Source organism: Arachis ipaensis, chromosome B7 (genome assembly GCF_059453495.1).
Source record: "Arachis ipaensis isolate K30076 ecotype BB chromosome B7, ASM5945349v1, whole genome shotgun sequence".
Taxonomy (NCBI): Eukaryota; Viridiplantae; Streptophyta; class Magnoliopsida; order Fabales; family Fabaceae; genus Arachis; species Arachis ipaensis.
In genome coordinates, this window is record NC_142442.1 from 8,826,436 (window position 1) to 8,853,983 (window position 27,548).

The following is a 27,548-nucleotide window of genomic DNA, read 5'->3' on the forward strand; positions in this document are numbered from 1 at the left end:
GAAAGGCATAATTAATGATACCCATTTATGGGTAAGCCACTTAAGGTTCTGTGGTTATAAAATTTGCAGGTAATTTCTATGTTATATGTTCTAGTGTTGGTATTGAATCTGCTTTAATTTTATTTCGCCTGATGTGACAGCAACTAAAAGAAATGAATTTGAGGATTATTTTTTGAAGCGATAGTTGCTCATGGGAATATATGAGAAGGGTTTTGAAAGGCCTTCTCCTATCCAAAAAGAAAGCATTCCAATTGCTCTTACTGGTAGTGACATTCTTGCAAGGGATAAAAATGGGACAGGCAAAACAGCTGCATTTTGCATTCCTGCATTGGAAAAAATTGACCAGGATAACAATGTTATTCAAGGTTTGACTTCTTCCTCTTACCTTTATCTTTCTATTAGATTCCCATGAGTTCGATTGAGAGGACTATCATATTTATTGTAGTTCAAGGCCAGTTTGAATGAACTTCTCAGGGAACAAGCTTGCTTCAATGGGCATAAATTTTTACTATAATATTTTTTTCTCATGTTTTTAGGATTTTGTCCTAGTTTAGATTATATATGTGTTGATGTTGGCTTTGTTGCCATGATTCAAACTGATGGGAACTAATCATGTTATGGATGAGGTAAATACTTTTTTGCCTCAACTTCTACTCATTTATAAAAGTGGTTGACATGCATAAACTATTTGAAAAGTTACAATCCTTTTAAATGAGAACAAACAAATTTTCAATTATATTCTCTTCGTATGTTCATTCTGTTTCTTTAGTAGTAAGAGTTGGTTCCTAATCCCTTCTTTTACATTGCTTTTTGTTTGGTTTCAGGCTAATAAGCTTTTGTCCCCAGAATTCCAATCTTCTATAGTTGTTATTAATTTTAATTTTTCCAAGAATTCAGAAACTTATCTCCATAGGATATACTGATTTTTCCTCATTCCCTTCCTAATTTATTTACCTTGACACTGATTTCCTGTTCTAATGGATCATATACGGATATACAGGTCGGTCGCTCAGGAAGGTTTGGGCATCTTGGTTTAGCAGTTAACTTTATCACTTATTGGGACCGCTTTAATTTGTATATAACTTACAGTCTGTTAAGTTAATGCATTTCAACTGTATATGCTATAGATTTATTATGCATTCTGTCTTTCGTGCTAATATAGGATTGAACAAGAATTTGGAATTGAAATAAAGCAAATTCCACCACACATTGACCAGGTATGACAGGATGGAGTTTAATATTAGCCTTTTAACTGGCAGATATTTTGCTGGGTTCAGTTTGGGTTTTCCTTAATTTCATTTTCAGATGTGTTTGTTGCTAACATTAGTAACATGCTGGGCCCTGTTTGGCATATATTTTGCTAACATTTGTGTTTGTTGCTAACAATTTGTTGCTAACATTAGTAACATCAGGTTGGGGGGAATGAGAAGAGTTTTCTATTTCCCTCAGGAACAGAGAGAACATGTACATCACAAAAATGCTTTACCATGTTTAGTTTTGAGAAAATCCCAAAAAAAAGTTATAAAATTTCCTAGTGGATCTTGAGCTCAGATATTTGGTCAAAATTTGCAACTGCTTCACTTAAGTTTTTTTTTTCAATTTGAGCTAGATGGTTTGATTTCTTTTGTTGCCCTTCTTTGTTTTTTGTTATTTCATTGTGCAATTTCTGATTTATAACTTGGTTATTATATTTTATTTGCTCTTTCTATAGTCGTTTGAGAAAAATTAAAAGTGAGTTTTGTTTGTAGTGAAAGAATTTTTTTCTTTTATGTTTGAAAAATAAAAGGAATTATCATAACTTCATCATCCTCACTTGATAAGAATCCACTTGTTTTCTTGTTTGTTAATTAAGTATGAATTTGGTGACTATTTGATTAAGGAATACACAGTTGGTGGCTCTTGGTGGCTATTTAGTTAAGTATGAATTTGGTGACTACTTGATAAGAATCCACTTGTTTTCCTGTTATTGTTATTGGTGGTGTTTTTCTAGGGATATTGAAAGATTGATAGAAGTTGGGGATAAATTGGTATTGGTGATTTTTATACATACTTATTTTTATTTCTGATATTAATAGAGAGATGCTTGAGCCTTTGCTATATATTGCTGTTGCAGTTGGCCTGCACTTGGACGTCTCATACCCTAATTTGCTTCCGGAATAGGTATGTCACGTTGCTTTCCCTCCGTGCTAGGCTACTATGGTTACTATCTATTTGCAACTTATTCCAAGATATTCCAGAGATTGTTATAAAATTATACAAAATGGTTGAACTAGGAATTTTATATGCATATCTTTAGAATTATCTCTCAGGAATAGTGGTGGCGAATTGCATGTGATCAACTTGTGCATGTCACATATTTCAATATGAAGATGTGACACACCCTTATTCCAAGTCTTATATATTTTTTTATGATTTCTTTCTTTAATATTTATCATGGCAAGATGTTTTATAATTTGCTTACCTTCTGTTTTTCGTTATTCATATGATCATACTTGCAGATTATTCGTGAAGTGTATCATGGAGCTTTCCATTTGGTTTCTTTATCCAAAGAAGGCCTAGTACAAGCTTGGGGTGATTCAATGACATTTCTTAATTCCCTTCCTAGAAATTCATTTTTGTTTATGTTTGTAAATTTCATGTACATTGTCGTTGCATGTATAGAGATGACATGGCTAATTTGGTTTGAATTCTATTAATGTAATATTACTTTTTATTGATTAATTTTTTTAAATGACATTTACATATTTTTGTTAATATTTTTTATTATTTTTGGAGTGTATTAGAGTGCATGTAAAAGCATATACCAATTTTTTTTAATTTGATAAGGATATGGCCACGCTTTTAAAACGTGGCAATAGGTTTTTTTTTTAAATTTGATAATGATACAGCCACGCAAGCGTGGCAATAGGTTCATTTCTAGGTACATTTAAAATCGTAGCCTTATTGTTCCCTATCGGTACGCTTTTGAAGTGTACCCAAAACCAACCTTTTGGGCACGCTTCAAAAGCGTGATGATATGTACACTTTTCGGTACGCTTCTCAAGCGTAGCAAGAGATGAAAGCGTGCCAACAAAAGAAGCGTACCGATAGATCCACAAACACGTGGCGATAGAGCAACCGGCACACTTGCGGATGTGACCCTTTCAAAAGCGTGCCAATAGCTCAAAAAGCGTGGCAAAAAGCTATCGGCACGCTTTTTTGTACTTTTCGGCACGCTTTAAAAGCGTGGTAGAAAGCTTCTTTTCTTGTAGTTCAATATTAATTTTTAGGATATTTATTATTATCAAAACTCAATATATTATTATTTCATAAAATACGAGAAGTCATGTATTTTATCATATCTTGACATTCATTAATTAGTACAATTGGAAGAGCTTACTGCAAAGTATTGTTAATCACTTAATCGATTATTCAATTACAACAACACAAACAATTCTGATCTAACGTTGAACCCAGATTATTTACAGACATTGCAAGCAATATGTCCCTAAAATGGAAGTGGTGATAGCCTAACCAATTTGGATGTTTCAACTCCAAATACATTGAACAACAGATATTACTCCAATCTTAGGTCTCAAAGAGAATTGCTTCAGAGTTATCAAGAGCTTTATTCAACAAGAACTAACAATTTTTAATTTCAAAAATTAAACAGAAAATAAAATAATTAACACTTTAACATATAACATAAACCAAAAATTATAGACTAACACTAACCTGACCGAGTGACCGGAAAAGACGACGCTGGAGCATGGAAGAAGCTGGCTGCTGGAGAGGGAATCGCTGACCGAAGATGAAGCTGGCTGCTGGAGAAGGAACCGCAGACGACGATGCTAACGAAGATGTCGACGGAGACGCCGACGACAGAGAGGAAGTTGGTTGCTGCGTCGCTGCCGCTACCAGGAAGACAATGGAGAAGATGATGCGCCTGACGGTCCTGTGGACGAGGTGGAGAAGACGATGCGCCTGACCCCTGATGGAGAAGACGATGGAGAAGCTGGTTGTTCGAGTAATGGTGAGGTTTGAGGAAGCTCTGCCTCTGCTAAGGTTTCTGGGTTTGTTTACTCCATGGAGTAAGAGACTGAGAGTGTGAGAGGGCGCCGCTAGTGTTACTGTGTTAGGGTTACAAGTTGGAAAACTCACTCAAAGACATATATATATATATATATATATATATATATATATATATATATATATATATATATATATATATATATGTTTATTTAATTAATATATGAACGGGTTCACAGGTTGGTTCGGATTCTGCACCCCAGAACTGTTACCCGAACCAATCACTAGGAATAGCTATCGGTTTGGTTCGGATTGAACCCGATTACCTGTTAGTTCCAGAACCAATTTAATTGGTTCGTTTAGGGTTCGGATGGGTAATCAGGTACCCGTTACCTATGCTCACCCTTATTCTAAATGACCGTCTTCCTTTAAAGTGTAGAGAAACAAATTTATGACAGTCTCTAACAATCATTATTGACATAACCGTCGCTATATCAGAATATTGCGACAGTTTATTTTTTCAGTAGTTTATAACTGCCTGTAAACCTCAACAATGTGTAAATATGACATAAAGAAAGTTTGACATGGTAAATATAAGATATATAACTATAGATATGCTTCTATCAAATATAGTTTAAATTTATGGATAAGTAATTTTATGGTATAATATCAAAGTTTTTATAACTTAAAATAAGCTCAATTTTTGTTATTAAAAAAATCAATATAACACCTCAAAAAAAACTTAGGAAAAATTAAAACAAAAATATACTTTTGATTAAAAAAATATAAGATATATAACTAGTCATGTATCTTTTTATTTATTTATCTTAAATCTTTATCTCAATTCTACATAAAGTTTTTAAGTTTTGAACCCATGGATTCCGTGAGTAAACACACATTGTCATTTCTGTCTTTTAGAGGTCAGATTAGGACTTATGGTTAAAAGGTTAGGCTTGTATTGTAGTTATTCATTTTATATACTTCTGTGACATACTAAAGGTTTGTTTAGACATATAAGTTTGACCTATTCAAAAGTTTACCTAACGTAAAATTTGTTAATAAGTCTGTTAATAAATAAAAAATTTAATTCGACTGAAATTTTAAATAGGTCTATTAAGATCTAAAGATACAAACAATTTTTTTTATATATTTAATTTATTAAAAAAATTTGATAGATAAGTGATAAATAATGAATGACACAATAACAAGCCTAGCTAACCAAATTATTGTAGCCTTCTAATTGAGTGATTAATTAAAGGAAATGCTTGACATTAATATTATATATTGATTATCTAACATACTAAATTGTTACTACAGAAGATCAAGGATCATAAATGTCATTTTCTTTTCTGTTACCTAATCATCATCTGCTGGCCAAAGTTTCAAAGAAGCATCTCATCAATTCACATTACTATTTATTGAAACCGCCAAAGTAAGTTCAATAATCACAATCACGGTGCATGCTAACAAGAAGGGAGAAAGTTTCTATGACAACGAAGTCAAATTAAAAGGACCTAATTGTTCTAGTGTTCTTGCTCTTATTTAATTTCTAGAAGAAATAGCTCCTTCAATTCACTACTTTTTTATATGCCTTATCTTTCTTAAGTTGACAAGGTGTCGGATAATCTCACTGACTTAAGCACTAAGCAGGGCACAGTAAAAATTTTAAAATTTTGTTAATACAAATAATTAATGTGATAAAATGGCGATTAGATAGATAACAACATGCTTTTGTTCAAATAAGGCATTTTGCTCCCTTCAAATCCAAAATATATCTTGGTTAATATGGAATTCTTAATACGAATATATATCACATAATGGTGAAAACTTAAATGTATATAAATGTATATAGGTGCCTTTTATAATTGAATAATGAAATATACTGATCATATTTATTTTTATTAAGTAATAAATAATCATAAAATGTTGAAAATGACATAATATTGAGTTGCATTTTTCTTTTATGTTCAAGGAGTGTTTAAATGGAACTTGAGGAACTCGGATGCGTGAAAGGAGTATCTATAAAGGAACTTAAAAGTTCAAGTAAAAAGAGTTTATCATTTTTTTATTGGTCAATAGATTATTGTATACATAAGACAGAATTTAAACTTTTCACATACATGCATCCTCTAGAGTTTGGGATGCGTGAAAGGAGTATCTATAAAGGAATTTAAAAGTTCAAGTAAAAAGAGTTTATCATTTTTTTATTGGTCAATAGATTATTGTATAAATAAGATAGAATTTAAACTTTTCACATACATGCAATCTCTAGAGTTTAAACTCTAGACCTTAATGGTGGGGAGGGGGTAAAACACCACCTGAGCTAAGGCTCTTCGGCGACTAACTCAATTTAGTTATTTAGAAGATGTAATTACTCTCATGTATTGAGTGGCCCAAGGGGGACATAGTGTCCTTGGATTGGGTCTAGGCCCAAATGTCCGAACACTATATCAATAGAACAGATCAATATGTCAAACTTTTTGTTTGGCCCAAATAGTACAGATCACTAGCCCACAAAAAATGTATTACAAATTTAGAATTTAGTTTTTTAACAATTTAGGTCTTGGCACATATGAAAGATTTGTAGGTCTTTCATCAAGTTATATTAGGATTCAAATTCCAAGAATGGAATATAAAATTCTATCTAGTGTGTGTGAGTGTAGTTAATGTGGATAGTGTAAGACAAAAAAAAAATCATAATTCATTATTCTCTCCCGCTTTATGATTATCGTTATAAATGGTACACAACCTTTGGTAATCTAATACGAGAATTATAATATTTGTTGTTATTTTTAGGGTTAAGTACGATTTTGGTCTCTAAAATATAGGTTAAAATTTTTTTTTTGTCTTTAACTTTTTTTGTATACAAAATCGTTCCTAAAGTTTAACTTGATTTTTTAAAATTTATTACCAAATCTCCTAACAAAAAACTTATAAAAGAAAAAAAAGGAGAAAGAGAACAGACGAAAGAGAAAAACAGAATCACAGGGAAGGGAAGAAGAAGAAGAAGAGAAAGAAAGGAAGATGGGGAAAGGGAGGACGGCGCGGCGACGCTTGGAGTCGCTGTCGCCGTCGGGAATCAGAACTAGAGGGAGAGAGAGCTCACAAGGGAGAGAGGATATGCGAGCCAGTGACGCACTAGAGAGAGGAGGAGGAAGGAGGTGTTGTCCCACGCCTTGCTGCCACGTCTTGCCGTCGTCGAGGAGCTCGCGGGGAGAGAGAGAGAGAGAGAGAGAGAGAGAGAGAGAGAGAGAGAGAGAGAGAGAGGTGCCTCGTCGCCGCCGCTGCTCCTCTCTAGGGTTTCAATTCTGCTTTTGATTTGTTGATTTTGTTATTTATATTGTTGATTTTATTAATCACATTGTTTTTTATTCTTATTATATTGATGTTGTTGACTCTAATTTCATTATAATTCCATTGTTTTTATGCTTCTGTTTCTTTTGCTTCTGATTCTGATTTTATTGTTATTGTGCTTCTGATTCTGATTCTGTTTTTTATTTTATTGTTGTTGCGCTTCTGATTTCATTGTTCTTCTAATTTTTTGTGTTTTGATTCTTTGATATTTGATCTACAGATTTATTTTTTACTTCTGTTTTTGCTTCTATTTTTGAATCTATTTTTTAGGAGTGTTCATGGACCGGATGAAATCGGGTTTGTCCTAACCTAGACCTGACCCTAAATATACACCGGGTTCATTTTTTAGATCCTAACCCGGTGTTAGACCCAATGAAACCTAAACATTTTCGGACCACAACTATACCGGGTAAAAATCGGGTCTTTAAAGCTTTAACAATAATTTATAAATAAACTTATTTATGATGCACTTATTTATAAACAAGAAATTTGTTACCGAAAAGTTGATATATATTTAAACTTGAATTTATCCATAAATTCTAATTTGATACTTCTTTGATCTATTTTCTAATTCAACAAGTGTGATTAAAAGCAAAACAATTAGATTATAATTAATATAACATAATATTGAAATTTATATATATTTTTTAGTTTTTTTAGGATGCACATAGGTCGGATGAAATCGAATTCGCCTTGATTCGAATCCGACTCAAAATAATGACTAGATCTATTTTTAAGACTGTTATTCAACCTTAAATAATCCGATAAAATCGCATCAAATTAGTCTCTAAAATATTTGAAATCGGACCAAGGCTGATTGCAAATAAACAAGAGACAATAAACAAGAGACAATAAAGTGATGACCAGTGACTACGTACACATAATTTGCTCCTTTACAACTTTTGGTGGGTCTGATTGCATTTTGACAAACTGGAAAAGAACAATTTGTTTCTTTACTTTTTTTTTTTTTTAATCTTTTTATTTGTGATAAAGCTATTCTCTCTATTATTCCACCGACACACATACATAAAGTAGAACCTCTTTTCCCTTCAAATAGGAATAACAACAACAATAATATATCTTTGTTTTTCATTTTAGAACAGTTGAATCAAGGGTTTATTCCTAAGCCAAAAATCATAATTGTACTATTATAAAAATGAATTGAAAAATTATTTACGAGAACCGAATCGATTAATGAACCGATGAAATAATTGGTTTATTAGTTCAGTAGTTCGATCGAGGTTCAACTGAGGTTTAACCGATTTAATTAAATATAAATAAAATTATTAAAAATTTAATATATAATTTTTAATTTAAATTTAATAATTTCTAAATCTAAAAATTTTAATATGAAAATAATTTTAAAGTTATACCTCAACATGAGACTAAAAGGTGTTATACCTCAAAATTAGACATTAATAATTTTCTTAAAAATACTAACAGTACATTAAGATGCTCAATAAAAACACACTAATAGAAATAATACATTCATAATAATTAAGACAGTATCTCTTCATTATTTAGAAACAAATGGTACCAATAAAAATAAAAAATCCTCTAAACTACATTCTCAACAATTATCTAATTCTAGAAATTTCTACCATACCAAGAGTGACTTTATCTAGCCAAGGAGAACACAACATACAGAGAGATTAACAAAAGAAAAAATACTTCAATGCAGGAACATGTCCATGAATGCCATGATTGATTGAATTGGGGTGAGGAATTTGTCATGGCTTCAGAAGTGAATCCAAATCCAAAATCTAGAAATCCAAATTACAAATTACATTCAACAATTATAGCAAAATTCAAAATGATAACAATTCAGAACCCAGAAGATTATATTAATTCATCCAGCATTTAAAATAAAAAATTATATTCAGCAAAATTCAATAGGGCAGAATTTTGAACTTATATAGCAAAATTCAAAATCTAGAGTTCCAAAATTGAACTTATATCAAATTTATATTCAGTAAAATTCAGAATTACATAACGATTAATTCATATAATTAACAAAATAAAAAAATTAAAAAGCAGAATAAGAACTCTGCATCAAGCCATCAATTCATATAATTAACAAAATAAAAAAATTAACTGAACTTAAATCTGAACTAAATTCTTTACTGCAGCAACTAGCAATTCATACAGTTAATTAAAACCAAATAAAAAAATTAATTGAAAAACCCGAAAACTCACTGCGATTCACGGCGGCAGAACAGATGCCCAACTACGATGTTGACAGAAGCCGACGACGGCGACACCAGAAGCTTCAGTGTTCAGAGTTCAAGACGACGACACTACTGACAGCTGTGCTGTGGGGGTGTGTCGTGTGTGTTCTTCGGAAGACCAGACGACGATGATGCTAGACGCTTCAAACCACGAGGGTGGCAACTGCTGGTGGTCATTGGCTCACTACTGGCGTCGATTGTGGTGTGGATGGTGGAGTCCCTCTGCTCGTTGGAGGAAAAGGAAAGTAGGGTTGAGGGAGGCGTGGTGACAACTGAGTGCTGAATGATTTGGGGGTGGAGTAAATACCCATAGTCGTCCCTGAGATTCACGCAAATACTCAATCTAATCCTCAAGATCTCGATTTCCCCATTGTAGTCCTCCAGATAGAGCTCCGAGCACTCAAAGTGGTCCCTGGCCATATTTCAGGTGATGAGTCATCACCGGAACGCTGACGTGGCCTCAGATTGCCACGTGGGAGGGGTCCAAAACGTCGTCGTTTTGGTTTGGCACCCTTGATAGCCAAAAACGACGTCGTTTAGATGTTATTTAGTATGAAAAACAGTTTTCTCTGCTAACACAAACACTTCACTTCCTCCGTCTCTTCTTCTTTCACTCTCTGACTTCTTCTTCATCTCCCCATCAATGGCATAGCCGTAAGGTTGTATTCACTGGCTTTAAAAATTTGAAAGAAGAAGTAATCCGACCAAAAGTTATTATCGTTCTTTCCCTCCTTCACAAGAAGCACAAGGTTCTGACTTTGTGATATCAGACTCAATGTAACCTTCCTTTTTTTACTTTGCATTTTCAATACAGTGTTGGTTGATGATATGCAAGTTGTTAGTATAGTTGAGGTTTTGGAGTTTTGGTGTCATTTTAGTGTCTAGGGTTTGAAGGCTGGCTGGGATGAAACAGGAAGATGTATTCAGGATTGGAAAAATATGTTTTCTTGTGGTGATTTTTTTTAATTGCATTAGTAGGCTTTCAAATTCTGCCTGTATTAAGTGAAAATTTAAAATTTCTTGCGGATGAAAGAGAAGTTGGACATCATGTTTCATCATGGGGGTGACTTCAAAAAAAATACAGAAGGGATTATGGTATATTTTCCGAACAACAAGGCCTGTTTAGGTGATCTAGACACTGATACTCTAGATGTCTTCTACATACGGAACTACCATAAGGAGCTTGGGTACAATGACATAAAATAGTGCTGGTGGCATGTTCCTGGAAAAAGCTTAGATAATGGGTTGAGAAATGTAAACAGTGACAAAGAGATAAGGGAGATGGTGAATTGTGCTAGGACAAATGAGGGATTGATTGATGTATATTTCGAGCATGGAGTGTTAGTGCCGGAGGTGTTAGAGGGAGATAACACAGTTGTGTACTTGGATGACGATGGTGGAGAGGGGTGTAATGCAAGTACAGATGCTGATGTGAGTTCCCCACTCAATGAGACTCATGCACTCATAGTTTCTCCTATCCCGAAGGTTGTACCCAATAGTTCTTGCAAATCCAGTCACACTCCAAAACCAAAATGCCTACAAAAAATACTAATCCTCCCAAGACAACCAACCCTCCCAAGAAGACCAACCCCCCAAAGCCCACCAAAACCAGCCAGTCCACCAAGCCCAGTCAGAGCACTAAATAAGATAAGAGCAACAAGTATAAACTATCCAAGAGATCAAGTATTTGTAGGAGACCCTGTACACGGTCTGTTGCTAGAGGATTCAGGAGCAAAGTGTTTAATAATGAAGTTCCCTTTGATGTATCTTCTGACTCTTCTGACAGTGAAGAGGATAGCATGTTTAAGCTAGGTCCGGATGAGGGTAGTTTCTCTGATTCTGAGGCTGCAGGGAATGATCCTAAAAGTAGGAGTAGGATTAGGAGAAACATGGTACATGCAGCGGTGGGTAAGAGAAATATTAATCCACTAGGTAAAGGGAAGGAGAAGATATTGCATGAAGACGACGGTTTGGTGCAGGAGGTGAACGACGCTGAGGTTGACCTTGGGTTCGTGGGTTGTGTTCATGAAGGTGCAGAGGATGGACTAGACCCAGGTGTTGACTCGATGGCACCAATTCTTGGCACTCAGAGGAGATGAAGACGCCTCCAAACTCAGAAGATGAGCTGGAGGAAGGAAATGATTCTGAAGAGGCATCTCCGCTGTTTAGGGAGGGTGCAAGGTTTGGAGAGCTGCATCTTGAGGTTGGCATGAAGTTCGGAACGAAATGGAAATTTAGAGAAGCTGTAAGGAAATACACAATCCAAGAGGGTAGAAGCATAAAGCTAGTGAAAAATGATAACATAATATGCAGGGCGGTGTGTAAGGTCAAAGAGTGTCTATGGGTGGCTTATGCATCAAGAGACCATGAAGACACCTGTTGGCAAATTAAGACCTTCAACGATGACCACACTTGCCCAAGAGAGGACAAGAATAGGGCTGCCAACAGGAATTGGGTATGCAGCAAACTTGTAAAGAAGGTGAGAAAGTATCCAAATTTTAGACACTGCGAGGCTACAACTTACTTCAAGACACGGTTTGACTTGACACTGCATAAGAATTCAATATCCAGGGCATTAATGGATGCTAGAAGTGTAGTGTATGGGGATGAAAAAGAGTAATATAGGATGGTTAGGGATTATGGTATGACGCTATTGAAGACTAATCCCGATTCCACTGTACAAATATGCATCACCCCCCCCCCAAACCAGATGGTAAAGTTACCTTTGATAGGATGTATATATGCTTAAGCGGCTGTAAAAACGGGTTCAAGGCTGGCTGCCGTCCTTTGATAGGTCTGGATGGTGCTTTCCTGAAGACAAGGTTTGGTGGCTAGATTTTGTCAGCTGTGGGGTTAGATGCAAATCACCATATCTATGTAATAGCCTGGGCTATTGTTAGAGTGGAGAATACAGAGACATGGAGATGGTTTCTTGGGCTACTTCATCAGGACTTGGGTTACTATAAAGATCATGACTGGTGCTTCATATCAGATATGCAAAAGGTATGGAGCACTTATATTTATTGTCCTGCTTTGATTTTATTGTATATTGATGGTTAGATGTTCCGTTAAGACTTGTGCTGTTATATGCTTATATGGAGAACTTGTAATTATGTTATTATACAAAGATTGTTGTTATTTGGAGAATTGTGCTTTCATTGGATATTGATGGTTAGATGTTCCATTACTGATGGTTAAATGCTTATCTGTTATATGCTCATATGCTCACATTTTTATCTATGTAGTATACATGCTCATATGATTATATGCATAACTATTATCAGAAACATTGCTGCTAGAAATGACAAATAGGAATTGGATTAATCAGAGTGTCTTGTAAACTTTTTATATAGTTTAGCTCCTGGATCATTGTCTGATTATCTGCATATCTGTTAGGGACTTTTATGGGGATCGATTGTAAAGTTTGGGGATCTTTATGGGGATAAGCATAAACGTCAGGGACTATTATGGGTCACGAATACAAAGTCAGGGTCATATATGTGTACATTTTGTTGAAGCTATATATGTATAATGTTTCCTGAATCTAGCAGGGACTGATATCAGCAGTGAAAGAGGTGATGCCTGATGTGCATCACCATTTCTGCGTCTGGCACTTATGGAAAAATTTTAAGAATTAGAAGGACTTACAGCTACGGAAACTTTTGTGGGAATATGCAAGGGCAACAACATACCAAGAATTCAGGGATAGAATGGACAAGATCAAAAGGTTAAATGAGGATGCTTGGGCATATTTAGAAAAGTGGCCGATGGATGCTTGGACCAGAAGCTTATTCAGCCATAAGCCGAAGTTGGATAGCATTTGTAACAACGCATACGAGGTGTTCAATTCTAAGATCAAGGATGCACGAGGCAAACCCATCATAACATTGCTGGAGGAGGTAAGGATGTTTGTTATGAGCCTATTTGGACTGGGGATAACGGATACAAAAAATTTGAGGTGCACGGACATCCAACTAACCATGTTGCGGACATAGGAAAAAGATTGTGCACCTGCTAATTTTGGATGCTAACGGGTAAGTTGATTGCGTAACACAATTGTCTTTATGCATTTTAGTTACTTCAACCATAACTATTATCATGTTTCATGTCACTGTTTGGCAGGTATTCTGTGTGTGCACGCTTGTGCTGCCTTCTCTCGTGTGAATAAGCAGCTAGAGGACTTCTGTCACAAATGGTTGACCATGGAATCATACAGAAAAACTTATAACGACCACATTAATCCAATTCCGGGGCAACCAATGTGGGAGCAAGTAGAGGACTGTAACAGGCCACATGCCCCTAAAATCAAGACAAAACCTAGAAAACTAAAGATGAAGAGGAGGATGGATGCGGATAGAAGAGTAGTTTTGGAACTAAGAAGCCTAAAGTTGACCCAAAACTGTCGGGCAACACTGCAGATGGTGTGCACCTAAAAAGACAGCTGGAGATCTTTACATGCAGTTTCTGTGGTGAAAAGGGGCATACAAAGAGAGGCTGCAAAAAGAAGAGAGATGCTGATGCTACCGCTGCTGCTACTGCAGCTGTCGCTTCCGCTACTGCCAAGGTGGCTGAGAAGAAGAAAAATGATGAAGGACATCCTGCGCCTGAGCAGCCTGTTCAGCAGTCCCAAGACGATTCTGGCCAAGCAGATTTGGAAAGCACTCCCCAGGAGATCGAGATAACTCATCCTATTGCCTCTGAGCAAGAGGATTCTCAAAAGGTAACTAAAATTTAACATATTCAAGCTTTTATTATTTCCATGCATCAATCATACTTAATGCCCAAGTTTTTCTCCTATAGGATCCTGGACCGAAAAGACCTTCCAAGCTGTCACCAAGAAGACGGTCCTCTCTGCCGCCAACCGCACCAACAGTAAACCCCTTGTAGGGTGCATCTTCAGCAACAACTTCAAAGTTTGCCAACTTGATGCAGTTCATCCCAACGCCAGGATTTAAGCCGCCAAGAAAGGAGAATTGAAGACTTTAGATATATCTACTTAGGAGTTTCTATTTTGTGTAATTAGTCTTTTCTATCGTACAATGACTAGATGGTGAATTGTGATCCAAAGGCCTTTTTGATATGCCTTGCTTTTGATTAAACTACAGATAGCAGCATCATGGTTTCTAGGCAGCCTTTTACCTTCATCTTTTGTTGTTTTTGGATAAACAATGGAATTTATCTTAATATACTATACTTTGTGGTTTACCATTCAAGAAGTAGTTTTTTTTATTTTTTTATAAACAATGGAATTTATCTTAACAACAGTTTCATAGTTAACAGCATTTTTCATTCCATCAAGAAGCAGTTTTTTACGTCTGTTGCTTAAAAGGAACCCTAAACCACCAACTAATTCATCATTTACAATACAGGATCACCAACAACACTATCAATACAAACACAGCTAACACTAACAATTGGGTATAAACTTTTTGTATCTGGACATCCTCCTCCAACCTTCGCCTCCAATCAAAGTTCATCTTCACTTCATCACCACACGATTCTGACTTTTCAACCTGTTCCTCATTCACAGAATCTGCCCAGACAAAAAGCCCACACCATCTCTTTCCACTTGTCTGTAACCAAGAAAGGATTAAAGTTCAGAGAGGAACAACACAAGAACAGTCAGGGGAGGAGAATCATAACAACACAAGTAATTATTCTAACCAACATTATAATTAGGGCAGCCATAAAACGGTTTGTTCGGATTCGAATCTGTGCCAGACCATCTGAGAACCGGCCTGCAGCCATAGCTGTACCATTCTGGCGGGCTGATCTTCTGCTATTCATTTGCGTTCTATTCCGGTTCCAGCTAGATGGGGAATGAACAGAACTTCCACCTGCAGTGCTACTACCACACATCATCGGCATGAGTAGCAGCCCCAGATGGAAGTGTATGAACAGGAAGAAGTGTATGAAAGAAGAAGAAGAAGAGATGAAGTGTCTGAGAATTTGGGGATTTAGGGTTACATATAATAGGAGGGACCAATCTGGGTACAAATCAGAAATTCGCCAACTCAGCTAGCTGTTAGGAGCCCTCCAGCGTGGCAAACCGAGTCCACATCAGCGCTCCGGTGATGACTCATCACCAGGAATATACCCAGGGACTACTTTGAGTGCTCGGAACTCTATCTGGAGGACTACAATGGAAAAATCGGGATCTTAAGGATTGCATTGGTTATTTGCGTGAATCTCAGGGACGACTATGAGTATTTACTCTTTGGGGGTGGGTTAGGTTAGTGGGTCGTGGGTTTTGTTTTGTTTTGTTTTGTTTTTGCGTAAAAAAACGACATCGTTTTGGGTTATTTTCAAAAACCAGAACTTCAAAAAACCCGCCTGGTTCATCCGGTCCACCAGTTAACCACCAGTTCAACCGATTTTTGCAGAGAGATTTTGGGATCAACTAGACCAGTCAGATAACTGGTTTTCGGTTAATCTAGTTGAACCGGTCGGTCGGATCCGGTTTTCAGAACCTTGGTATAAACTAACTCAAGCAAAATTTTTGTATTTTTAGTTTTGAAATTCAAAAAATTAGGATAGTAGGAATTATTTTTCTTTTTTATACCAAATGTCTTATTTTTTAACTTGTTGGCTACACTCCTAATTGGTTTTTTAGTAGAACCGTATAAAAATTAAGCAAAAACTCAGTTGCAATCAACTTTACATGAAATTGATAACTAATAACAGTTAAATAATTTGCCTGATTTAACTAAATTTTTATTTAACGATTTTCAATTATTAACTTCACATAAAATTGATTGCAACTGAGTTTCACCTAAAAATTATTATAATTTCTTAGAATGACATCTATTTAACACAAATCTTCACTCACATAAAAGAATATTAAAGTTGCCATCAAATTTTAATTAAGGGTGACAGTGCCACGCAGTGGATAAATTAAAGAGAAATATTAGAAAGTTAGAGGACAAATACTTCTATCAATATTATTAGTTAATATTTTGAATTAATATTTTATTTATATTTTTGAAATTTAGAATTAAAAATTTACTATTTGAAATTACGTATCAAATATTAGCCAAAAATAAATTTTATTGATCAGATAAAATTTAAATATTCATGTGCATTTTTTATTAATTTAAGTTTTTTTGAAAAAATAGTTTTACGGTGGAAAAGAATTATGATCTTTAAAGTGATTTTGACCATGGTTCTCATCAAATGCATACAAAACTATCTCATAATTAACCGAAAGACCTAAACTAATTAATAGAATCTTCAACAGTTCAGATAAATCAGAAATAAAAAAGATGATGGCTTTGATTGTGACTTTGAAGTTCACATGCATGCAACAAATAAATTTGAAATGTGTGTATATTATTATTATTATTATTACGTATTTTCTCCTTTAAGGTTGATTTTTCATTAATTGTAATTAGAGTTTAATTATTATTTATGATGATGATATATGTAAAAAAGTTCTAGAGTATATAATCTAAATAATAAGGCCTTTTTAACAATATAACTAATTTAGCTAGGAAAATATCGGCCTTTTAGGGACATTTACATTTTACACCGCAAGAGACTTTTTTGAAATAATTATGTTACATTTATTTTGATTATTTTCTATAATAAGACTATGAAAAATGACCAATTTTTGGGTCAAATTTACCCCCAAATTTTTTCATAGTAAATAATATTATCGTTGAATTTTAATTTTTATAAAATGTTAGCTGTCGGTAGATTAAATATTAATCCGACAATTAAAAATGAATTATTTCGGATAATAGAATGAAACAATAAATAATTAAGTGAGATATTTTTACTGAAATAACTATATAAAAATAACATTTTGTTGCAAGTCTATGTAAAACTTATACTGATATAGTACATATCCATTAAAAAATAGTCTAATTTCAACTTCAGCGTCATATCAAGGAAATAAAGCCAATATTTGCGCACATCAAGGACAATGATGATTAACAAGTACACAAGAAGAAAGAGGCCAAAATCCCTATACAATTTCCTCTTCATTTTCCATGATCAACATGGCCTACAAGGAGAGATAGTCATGCTTGCTGCAAACTGTAAAATCTAAGTGATGGATGAAAACTATGCATGGGTGGGTGTGAATACATAAGGAGGTGAAACCGTAGTGGCGTAGTGCAATAATTGCCTTGAAGTTAACAATTAAACGAGGAGTGCTAGGCCAGTAACTTTTGTGATTTGTAGCTATCAAGTAGTCATTAATGATGTTTTTAATGGTATGAAATTTCATTAAATAGTGTGAAATTACTTATTTTTCTTTTGCTGGTTTTACATGTGTAACAGTCTAGACCACCCGCTAGCACGATATTGTCCGCTTTGACACACAAGGCCTCGCGGTTTTGTCTTTGACGATAGAGATGATAGCCGAAACCCCCCCCACACTCACTCGTCAAAACGCGTCATGCTAGGGAGAGGTATCCACACCCACATCGGTTGGGGAGGGGAACGAAGCATGCCTTATAAGGGTGTGGATACATTTCCCTAGCATGACGCGTTTTCACGAGTGAGTGTGGGGGCTTCGGCTATCATCCCTATCGTCAAAGACAAAACCGTGAGGCCTTGTGTGCCAAAACGGACAATATCGTGCTAGCGGGTGGTCTGGGCTGTTACAGATGGTATCAGAGTCAGAACCCGGATCGATGTGCCAGCGAGGGCGCTGGACCCCTTTTAATTTAAGAATGCCTACAAGGTTTATTGAATAACTGCAAATAGATTTAAGAGCTGTGAATAATTGATTGATTATATGAATGTTGAGTGTGGGGGGCTTCGGCTATCATCCCTATCGTCAAAGACAAAACCGTGAGGCCTTGTGTGCCAAAGCGGATAATATCATGCTAGCGGGTGGTCTGGGCTGTTACACAGACAAATAAGAAAATATTGGACACAAAGATTATAGTAATTTTCATATAAAGAAAATCTTGGGTAGCAGAAGTATAGTAGAATACAAAACCCTACTGACTTAGATGCTTGGGACAATCTTGTGCATAATTCAATCTGAAAAAATTCCACCAATCCAACAAAGAAATGGTAGTATTAGCTTTACTTTTTTAAAAAAATTGTTTACTAATTAAGTTTGTTGAATAGTAATCACTTCAGTTCAGCCCAATTCAAGTTCATTACGCTTCATTCATGTTCCCTACCATTTTAGTCTTAACATTCACATTAATGATGGGTTGATTCATCATCATCTACACAAAGGTATAATATCTTCATAGATTAGAGTAAAGTAGTTAAGAAAATAATGCAGAATCCTATTAGTCTTAAATTGACCTGAAATGAATAAAATATGTAGGTGCATATACTAGCATAAAGAAGCACTAGTTCTTCTGTATGAAACTAGAAAATTCCTATTAATAAAGAGTGAGTTAGGTATCTATGCAAAATAGTTTATTTTATGTAAAAAATATCATTTTCCATAATGTAAAAACAAGACCACCAATGGCCAAAGAAGCATATACGAATGGTTAAATAGCAGGTTCTCTTCCAACATATAATCATGATAATCAGTTGAATTATGGGTTAATATCTTGCTTTAATTAAAAAAAATAACAGAATAAGAGTTCATTTAGGAAAATATTGGACACAAAGATTATACCATGTTTCATAGAAAGATCAAACCTCACAATTTCTCCTTTGTCACCATCTATAAATGAGATAAAAAGCTAGAACAACAGCACACCATACAAGTTGCACCTCAAGTGCATCAAACCTTTCCTTAGATCCATACAGCATATAATACCTTGTTAGAGTGTCCTAAATGCAATTTTGTCGTCCGGATTTAAAAATCTAATAGTCCAGGCCTGTTATGAAAATTACTTTAACTTTATTACAAACCAATAACAACAGTTTCAGCTAATTCTTTGGTTGCAGTGGCAACAGGAAAAAATTTAACGACACTAGAAAAAATTTGAGGAATAACCATCCAATATACTATTAAAGAAACCATCCAACATACTATTAAAGTAACCATCCAACAAATATCAATCCATTTTCAACAATGGTCAGCTTGTATACGTCACGTTGCATGCACATGGTTCACACGGAAAGGGACAAAAAAGATTTAAATTTGACTGCTATATTAACACGATCCCAAACACTTCTGACCTTTCCCACGCCAAAATTAAATCAACAAGCATATCAAGATCATAAGCTAACTACATACTCCACAGTCTCTGCGATAATAAACAGCAACCACTGCTTTTTCACCATGGGTCATCAGTGATTTAATCAACAAAATATATTTACTTTCAAACATGCAACAGCGACTACCTATCCAAAAATGAACAACAAAACCCACTTACATTGGATGGTTATGATTCTTCTAGAGATGATGTTCTTTGTGTTTCCGGTGAATGGTGTGTTGACGAGCAGGTGGGTATTTTTTCCCAGGTCGGCTGCTCCGTTGATAGGAGAGGAAAGCGCCCACGCGATGAGAACTCTGATGCTGCTCGGTTCGTGGGTGAGCGCTCCTTGATTGCGTTCCTGGTCAGCGGCGTCGCGCACAGCAGCTCCATTGCAGAAACGGCGGGATGTTCAGGACCAAAAGGGCGCCGTCCTTGATGCCAACGATGAGGATTACTGGGTTGATGGGTGCCCTTCCTCGGTTGCAAAAGGGTTTGGGTGTGTGCAAAGATCGGGAGGGTTTGGGTTATGCGCCGTTAGTGGTGTGTGCAAAGATTGGGAGGGTTTGGGTGTGGGGGGTGGAAAAAAACGCTGAAACAAAAGGGTTGAGTGATTTGGGAAAAAAGTGTAAATATGAGAAATTGGGTGGTATGTTAAACTAAACAGGCAAAATAGGATTAGGGTTATTAATTGGTTAATTCTTTCTATTAATATTAATTTGGCCTAATAAATAGCCCATTGTATACATTGTATACATATCTCATTGTCTCCCTAGCGGTGCTCATAGTTTTTTCATCTGTTGTGCAGTTGTGTTTGTTGCTATTTTATATATGTTTGTGCTGCTGCTGCTCGTCTTGTGTCTTGTATGTTGTGATCTTGGTGGAAATTTCTATGAGAACTGTGACAGAAGTTGAAGTTTAAGGTGCTGGTCTCATGAAGACAAAAACGCTCTCCTCTATAATAGCCAACTTGTATGCCTCCCCATCCTTGTATACATTTTCGGTTCTAAAGTCACACTAGGATTCTTTTAGTAACATTTCATATAATGTGCTCCAATTCATTTAAAAATCTAAAATGACATAATATTTTTATAGTTGCTTCGCTTTTACTCCCCTCCCCCCACTTAAGGAAAAGAAAGTGTTAAAAGTAAAGTAATCCTACCCAAACAATCAGTATATACCTTTTCCTTACTACTACTTCAATGCTTAGTGCATTTTCTGACTTTCAATTTTAGATAACTAGTAAAAGTCATTTTGTGTGAGTCAGCTTTAAATAAATAAAATAATTATAAATAAACTTATTTTTAAGGTCATTTTATTTGAATAATCTAGAACTTTATATTTAGAATACAATTATCTATGGTTAGTTTAATAATCACTTTTGCTTTCATCTTGCGCGTATAAAGATGCAAAGCTTCTTTCTTACAAACAAAAGAACAGACAAAGTGGATTAAGATGAAGTCCAATGCTAACTGAAGTAATATTTAGCTCATTCACCAGATAAATAGATTCAAAATGAAGAAATACTAATTGATAAATAATTTTTATTACATAATTCAGATTATGAGTTTATTCTTATTATACTGGTGAATCATTTTTTTTGCTTTACTACTTCAAAACCAAAATATCATAACATGTCACAAATTAAGCACGCAAAAAATATGATAGAATAAATGAGAGGTACAAGTTTAGAAATACAAACTAAAAACAAAGTGCAATTCAATGCTTTCCTACAGTTAAAGAATATAGGAACTGCAACCTACCTTCTTCATGCATTTCATCATAATAGACACAAGTTTATAACAACAAAGGGCATCATCTTCCATCTTACACTAACTTAAAGGTAAAATATTAACTTTTTCCCCACTAACCACTAATGCCTGCAGTGGTTCCACTTCCTCTGTTCTTACCACCATTAATGCCTGCTATGTTTTCATTTCATCAGCTCTTGCCACCATAATGGCTGGTGGGTTCCTTTTCCTTTTCTTTTTCTTATTTAGTTCAATTATAACAACAACGTTAGTACTGGTATTTTTTAAAAGAACAAACTAAAAAAAGAAAATATAACATAATTAAAATAAAGATATTAAAATGAGTCAATGCAGCACCAAATCATATGAATTGCTGCAAGTTCTTTTTTAATATCTACATTGCATATACAAAACTTCAAGATACAAATATGCATGACAACGATAAATTCAAATTCAACAATGATACAAAATTAGTTGTTTACAAAGCAGCTCACTAATTTTGTAATTCAAATTCAATGGCATAAGAGGTACACACTGAGGCCTGAGCCATTTTGTTTAATCATCTTTAACTCTGTTTGAAAATAACACAAATAATAGTGCTTCTTCAGCACCAACACCTGCAATCATCTCATCATCATCATCATCATTAATCACTAAAACTAATCAGCACTCTCAATAACATTCTTGTTATAATAATGCTTCCAATCTTCTTCATCAGCATTCTTTGGTCTTCAATTATCACACTCTATCAAGGTCAGAAGACACACACATTGAATAAAATCATAGAAGACTACAAAAAGGAAGAGACGCGAAGGGCAAAGAGGCTGACGAACAAGCTACAACTAAGACCAGCGAAGATGTTTCTGCAGTGGCGATGAAGACCGGGCTGGAGGTGGCAACCTTCAGACTGCAACGAGAGAAGGTGACGATTCTACTTCATCCCTCATATGCGAGAAGACGATAATTTTGCGGTGAAAAGTGGAGGAGCGTGACAGTGAGAGAAAAAATCATAAAAAAATCATTTATGACCAAATAATAAGAACCGTTAAAGATGAACTGTGTTTTAGTTTGACCAATATTACATGTCAAAAATTAATTGCTAAAACTAAAGTGTCTTTAAAAAAAGTTATTTTTTTGTGTGTTTATATAAGTGGCGCCCTTAATGAAAAATCAACCTTAAAGGAGAAAATATGTAATAATAATATACATACATACATTTCAAATTTGTTGCATGCATGTGAACTTCAAAGTCACAATCAAAGCCATCATCTTTTTTATTTCTGATTTATCTGAACTGTTGAAGATTCTATTAATTAGTTTAGGTCTTTCGGTTAATTATGAGATAGTTTTGTATGCATTTGATGAGAACCATGGTCAAAATCACTTTAAAGATCATAATTCTTTTCCGCCATAAAACTATTTTTTCAAAAAAAAAAAAAACTTAAATTAATAAAAAATGCATATGAATATTTAAATTTTATCTGATCAATAAAATTTATTTTTGGCTAATATTTGATACGTAATTTTAAATAGTAAATTTTTAATTCTAAATTTCAAAAATATAAAATAAAATATTAATTCAAAATATTAACTAATAATAATTGATAGAAGTATTTGTCCTCTAACGTTCTAATATTTCTCTTTAATTTATCCACTGCGTGGCACTGTTACCCTTAATTAAAATTTGATGGCAACTTTAATATTCTCTTATGTGAGTGAAGATTTGTGTTAAATACATATCATTCTAAGAAATTATAATAATTTTTATAATAGTACAATTATGATTTTTGTATCAAGAAACAAATTGTTTTTTTCCAATTTGTCAAAATGCAATCAGACCCACCAAAAGTTGTAAAGGAGCAAATTATATATGTGTAGTCACTGGTCATCACTTTATTGTCTCTTGTTTATTTGCATGTGTTTTGTGCATCGCGTTGTTACTTGTAATTTTAGAATTCTTTGAGTTGGGAATTATTGAAGAAATAATTATAGAAAATTAATTAATACTAATTAGTTCTATTATAATTTTTTATTTTCTTTTTTAATGAATTTAGGTTTTAAGTTTAAAATCATGATTTATAATTTAAAATTTAAAATAAAAAATAATTTTAAAACATTAGTCGATATTAACTAAAAATTTGATTCTCTAACTAATTCTTTCTTAAAGTAAAGACATACATGTACAAGAATGAGATTTTATAAGATTCAGAGATTAAGATTATATCTAAAATAAAAAAATTAGTAAAATAATAAAATCCATATATAACAAGAATTACAAATTTAACAATGATTAATATTTACTTTAATAATTTACTAATTTTCATATTTTAGAGATCTAAACTTGAGGTTAAGAGACACCATCCTCGCTCTTTGTTCAAATAAAGGGAAACCCAACTAACTGTGCATGCATGCAAATATATATAGGTTTACAAGTATGAATAATTATATTACGTTGTATATTAACAAGAATATTTTGTGTATTCATTTTAGTTGTAATTGGTACATTTAATATCTACTTATTGTTAAATAAAAAAAAAATCCTATATATAAAGCACAGCCCTCTTGCACTCAACTGAAACCAAACTCAACAATATATAATAATGGCCATAACCAAAACCCTCTCCATCTTCCTCGTCCTCGCCACCACATACCTCGCTGCCGCCAGGGCAGCACAGTTTGACATAATCAACAAATGCTCCTACACCGTCTGGGCCGCCGCGGTGCCCACCGGAGACGGCCGGCAGCTTAACTCTGGCGAAACATGGACCATTCAGGTTGCCGCCGGCACGACCGGAGCACGCATTTGGGCCCGAACAGGGTGCAGCTTCGACGGTTCAGGAAACGGACACTGCAACACCGGCGACTGCGGCGGTCGGCTCCAGTGCAGCGCATACGGCCAACCACCAAACACGCTGGCAGAATTCGCCCTAAACCAATACAAAAACCTGGACTTCTACGACATATCCTTGGTGGACGGTTTCAACGTTCCGATGCAGTTCAGCCCCAGCTCAAACGGGTGCACGCGCTCCATTAGCTGCACTGTCGACATCATCGGACAGTGCCCTAGCCAGCTGAAGACTAATGGCGGCTGCAACAACCCTTGCACTGTTTTCAAGACGGATGAGTATTGTTGCAATTCTGGTAGCTGTAGCGCCACTGATTATTCAAAATATTTTAAGACTAGGTGCCCTGACGCATACAGTTACCCTAAGGATGACCAGACAAGCACGTTTACTTGCCCCGGAGGAACCAACTACAAGGTTGTCTTTTGCCCTTGAACCTCCCCTACACCGCCGCTAATTAATTATGTTAATTAGCACCTCCAAATAAAGGGCCCACTTTGTACGTCTTGGGCGTATATAAATCTCTGTCATTAATATAGCATGGGATTAAGTGGGTAAAGGTGGCTAAAGTTTGACTAACTAATATTATAATGACATGTGGTAAAGAGAATCTTTTCATTGAGCGGATCAAATTAAAGCTGAGCTTAGTAAGTGAGAGTAGGTTACTGCAAGGATATTTGGGATTTTCTGTTACATGGGCCTAGTATGGATGGATCAAAACATGAAATGAAAAATTTTGGTTGGGTGTTTAAAAAAAAAAGAATATGGTATTTGAAAATGGAATCTCATTTAATAGATACTACTGTATTATAATATAAAATTTCATTCATTATTTTTAAAAAGGATAAATATTTTCTCTTCCAGAAAGAATTATTCGTGTGAAATCTGTAAAAATGCAAACATATTTTTTCATAAATCTTTGTTCAGGAATAAATTTGTTTAAGTCACTTATGATTTATGTTAATTTTTTTAAAGAGTAATTTGCTCTCTTAATTTATTATAAGATTGAAGAATCTGTTAAAATATAAAATTTAACGGTATTAAATTATTTCATTAAGGATTAATTTGAAATAGATTAAAATCACCTTGTACTATTAATTGAATTCAATTTCAACAAAATTAAGGGTTTATTTGAGTGAATTTTTAAAATAATTATTTTTTAAAGATCTTTTAAAATAATCTGATATTTGAATATTTTATGTAAAAATAATTTTTTATTTATCAATTATGTTTAAATACAAGAATATAAAGTATTTATTTATGTATTTATTATGTTAAAAGTATTTTTTTAAGTAAAAAATATTTTTTTAAAAAAAATTTTTTTTTACCAAAGATAAAGATACTCGAACTCACGACTTAGTGAATATGGATACATTTATGTCTTTTGAGTTATAACTTCTTGGCTATATATATATATATATATATATATATATATATATATATATATATATATATATATATATATATATCAATCATAATGATGAGTAACGCTTAGAGATTCAATCGAAAATTTATTCAGGTGGCTGTATTGACATAATAGATATGTAATCAGGGGCGTGTGAATCATTAAAACAAGTTTAAAATATGCCAATTTTACTAACAATTTATATTTCTATTAATTTATAAAAATACAATAAAAAACAACAAAAACTATAACTCATTGTTCGTAGTTTTATTTCATCAGTGTTAGGAATTCTTCACTAAATGATTCCATCATATATTTTATTTTATGATGGACAATTTACTATTATGAAAATATAAAATTATAAATAAAAAATTATTTAAATACATTCATAATGATGATTAATTAATTATATATTTATTTAATAAAAAAGAAAATATTCTTTGTAAGCTATATAATTACATTTACAAATATAATTTAATACCGAAAACAATGACATACATTTCTAATTAATTTCTAAGATAAATAACATTTCTTTTTTTTTCTACAATGTCCTATTCATCTTAGTTTATATTGCATTTTTAAAAGATATATTTATTTATTTTTTAATATTTTTAGATATCTAACTATTTTTCTATTTCATGTTTGGTCCGTCCAGATTAAGGCCCATATAACAAAAACATATTTTTGGCTGGAAAAATTTCTAAATATCCTTGTAAATAATTTACTTATTAGTTATGTACTTGAGCTGCAACATTACAAATGAAATAATTTTTCTTTCACATGTCATTACGAAATTGGTCGGTCAAATTTAGCCATCTTTAACTACAGAATTTCATGCCATCACAGAAGTCACCATATAATAATCAACACATGGAGTGTTCTTAATAAATTATTCATGGTGACAATAAAAGATTAAGACTCAGGCTGTGTATACATTTTCATTGTCATTACAGTTAGTATTATTGACATCTTGTCTTACAGGCCTTCAGATAATTAATTTAGATTAGTCTAATAATTAATTTTTTAATCCATTTTTAATTAAATGTTAGTTCGAATCATACAGTAATTCGTTAACTAAGGACAAGCCCTTAAATCAATACTTTCAAAAAGAGTTAGTGAGTATAGCGTTTTGTAATTCAATTTCATGGACTATATGGAGAGTAGTGATGGGTGCATGCGTGGAGTCCACTAATAATGAGGAATTTTTTCTATATATGGCTAGAAGTGATACTGTATGGGCTGCCATGGAAAATTATGTTGGACACAGTGGAGTGTGATAACATTTTCCATAGAGAGGGAAAGGAAGAAACAATAAAAGCTTTATTGAAGGCGACGATAATTAGTTATACATTCTTGATGGATGTGCGAAATCCTCTTTGTTAGTACTTGGTGCTTTATTGAAATAATGAGGTTAAAGCTTGCCGTCAAGGTTGCTTAGCCTGATTGCTTTGCATCCGGATGGATCGGAATCGATAGTCCAGAGCCATCAATTATGAGTAGGAAAAATCACAATGCTATTTGTTGAATTAAACGTTAATGGACGTGAATGTCCCAAACTTTAACTAAAGAACTAAATGGCAAATGTGGAAAAGCAAATAATAGAGCCTCGTTCGTTCTCATTAGCATCACACGATGGAAATGGATTCTCTAAATTTTTTTTAACAACCGAGAGAACAAAGTGTGATCTCTCACCATTAATTTTATAAGTAGACAAAAAATAAATATGAGAGAGACAATAATAAAGGGTTAAAGATCACTTTATACTCTCAATTTTTTTTAACAATTGAGAAGATCCATTCCTTCACATGATAATTCCTAATCACTCGTCTTGAAAACCG

The 27,548-nt window shown here is 34.0% G+C and overlaps 1 protein-coding gene and 3 pseudogenes across 2 annotated transcripts in view; all 4 read left to right on the forward strand.

The window, feature by feature from the left end:
• The first annotated feature begins 599 nt into the window (after positions 1 to 599).
• On the forward strand, positions 600 to 2,559 carry LOC148550290 (uncharacterized). Its single transcript, XM_088492756.1, has 6 exons — positions 600 to 626; positions 825 to 913; positions 1,000 to 1,079; positions 1,391 to 1,464; positions 2,114 to 2,160; positions 2,499 to 2,559. The coding sequence occupies exons 1-6, from the start codon at positions 600 to 602 to the stop codon at positions 2,557 to 2,559; spliced, it is 378 nt and encodes a 125-aa protein (XP_088348882.1).
• Positions 2,560 to 10,616: 8,057 nt separating this feature from the next.
• Positions 10,617 to 12,627, forward strand: LOC148550291 (uncharacterized; annotated as a pseudogene).
• A 673-nt stretch (positions 12,628 to 13,300) lies between these two features.
• On the forward strand, positions 13,301 to 14,755 carry LOC148550292 (uncharacterized; annotated as a pseudogene).
• A 9,287-nt stretch (positions 14,756 to 24,042) lies between these two features.
• Positions 24,043 to 27,548, forward strand: part of LOC107609903 (protein P21 pseudogene) — a 133,720-nt pseudogene continuing 130,214 nt past the window's right edge. The window contains exons 1-2 of the transcript XR_015892085.1: positions 24,043 to 24,831; positions 26,557 to 26,870. The product of XR_015892085.1 is annotated as a protein P21 pseudogene (transcript). The remainder of the gene's footprint in view (positions 24,832 to 26,556; positions 26,871 to 27,548) is intronic.

Bases quoted from the DNA above. Each gene is read 5' to 3' on its own strand.
- LOC148550290 (XM_088492756.1), top strand. From the start codon at position 600: ATGGGAACTAATCATGTTATGGATGAG. The intron at 914-999 runs GATATACTGATT...TACGGATATACA, and splicing joins TCAGAAACTTATCTCCATAG to GGTCGGTCGCTCAGGAAGGT. The intron at 1,465-2,113 runs GTACATCACAAA...TTGCTGTTGCAG, and splicing joins CTCAGGAACAGAGAGAACAT to TTGGCCTGCACTTGGACGTC.